We start from the raw sequence: 690 nt of genomic DNA on the forward strand, positions 1-690 counted from the left end.
TGTAGGTGATGCGCTTGTTGCAGCCTCTCCCGCCTCCCGCGGGCAGGGAGATCTCGAAGGCCTGGGGGTGAGAAGAGGCCATGGTGGGGGCACAGTGAACAGCGGGCGCTCCCCCAAAACCTGATGAGAACCCCCTCCTTGCATCCCCTTCTACACCGTGCATTTCATCTCTGCCCGCTGTCGTAAAGAAAGCGCCCTCGAGTGACAGCATCGTCCTTCGAGTGACAGCACCGTCCTGGCTCACAGAAGCAATTAGGAGCCCAAACGACGAAGGGCCGGGAAGCAGGCAGCTCTGGCCAGCTCGTTCTGCAGCTCATTAACGGGATCTCGCTCTGACGATGCCCATGGCACTTGGCAGGACGCTGGGGCACGGGTTCAAACACCGATCTGAACTGCCCCCGGTACCAATGACTTCGGGAAAACATTTTTGAAAGGAACCCATTAGCTGGGCAATCCAATTTTCTGCCTTTGAGGCCAGCCCTCCGCCAGCACCGTGCTAACAGGAGCTGTAATCTCTCCATTTCCACATCTCAAAGACATTTTACCACGGTCTCCAGTGAAATTATTCAAGCACCGGGCGGGCAAATGCATGCTTGGGGTGGCAAGCACCAAAAACCCCATGGGTCTAAGGAGAGGAGGAGGCAGCCCTGGGTTATGGCCAGACCGGTCCAGCGCTGCCGCACCTTGGAG

The 690-nt window shown here is 57.8% G+C and overlaps 1 protein-coding gene across 1 annotated transcript in view; it reads right to left on the bottom strand.

Annotated features, from left to right (window-relative positions):
• The window catches only part of NPHP4 (nephronophthisis 4), a gene marked incomplete at its 5' end in the record, with an annotated part of 4,690 nt that overhangs the window by 1,083 nt on the left and 2,917 nt on the right, over positions 1 to 690 (bottom strand). Inside the window, 1 exon segment of the mRNA XM_010193854.1 lies at positions 1 to 61. This exon segment is cut by the window's left edge and continues 2 nt beyond it. Coding sequence (XP_010192156.1) covers positions 1 to 61 — 61 coding nt within the window.

This window comes from Mesitornis unicolor, unplaced genomic scaffold (genome assembly GCF_000695765.1).
Source record: "Mesitornis unicolor isolate BGI_N332 unplaced genomic scaffold, ASM69576v1 scaffold11871, whole genome shotgun sequence".
NCBI classification, from domain to species: domain Eukaryota; kingdom Metazoa; phylum Chordata; class Aves; order Mesitornithiformes; family Mesitornithidae; genus Mesitornis; species Mesitornis unicolor.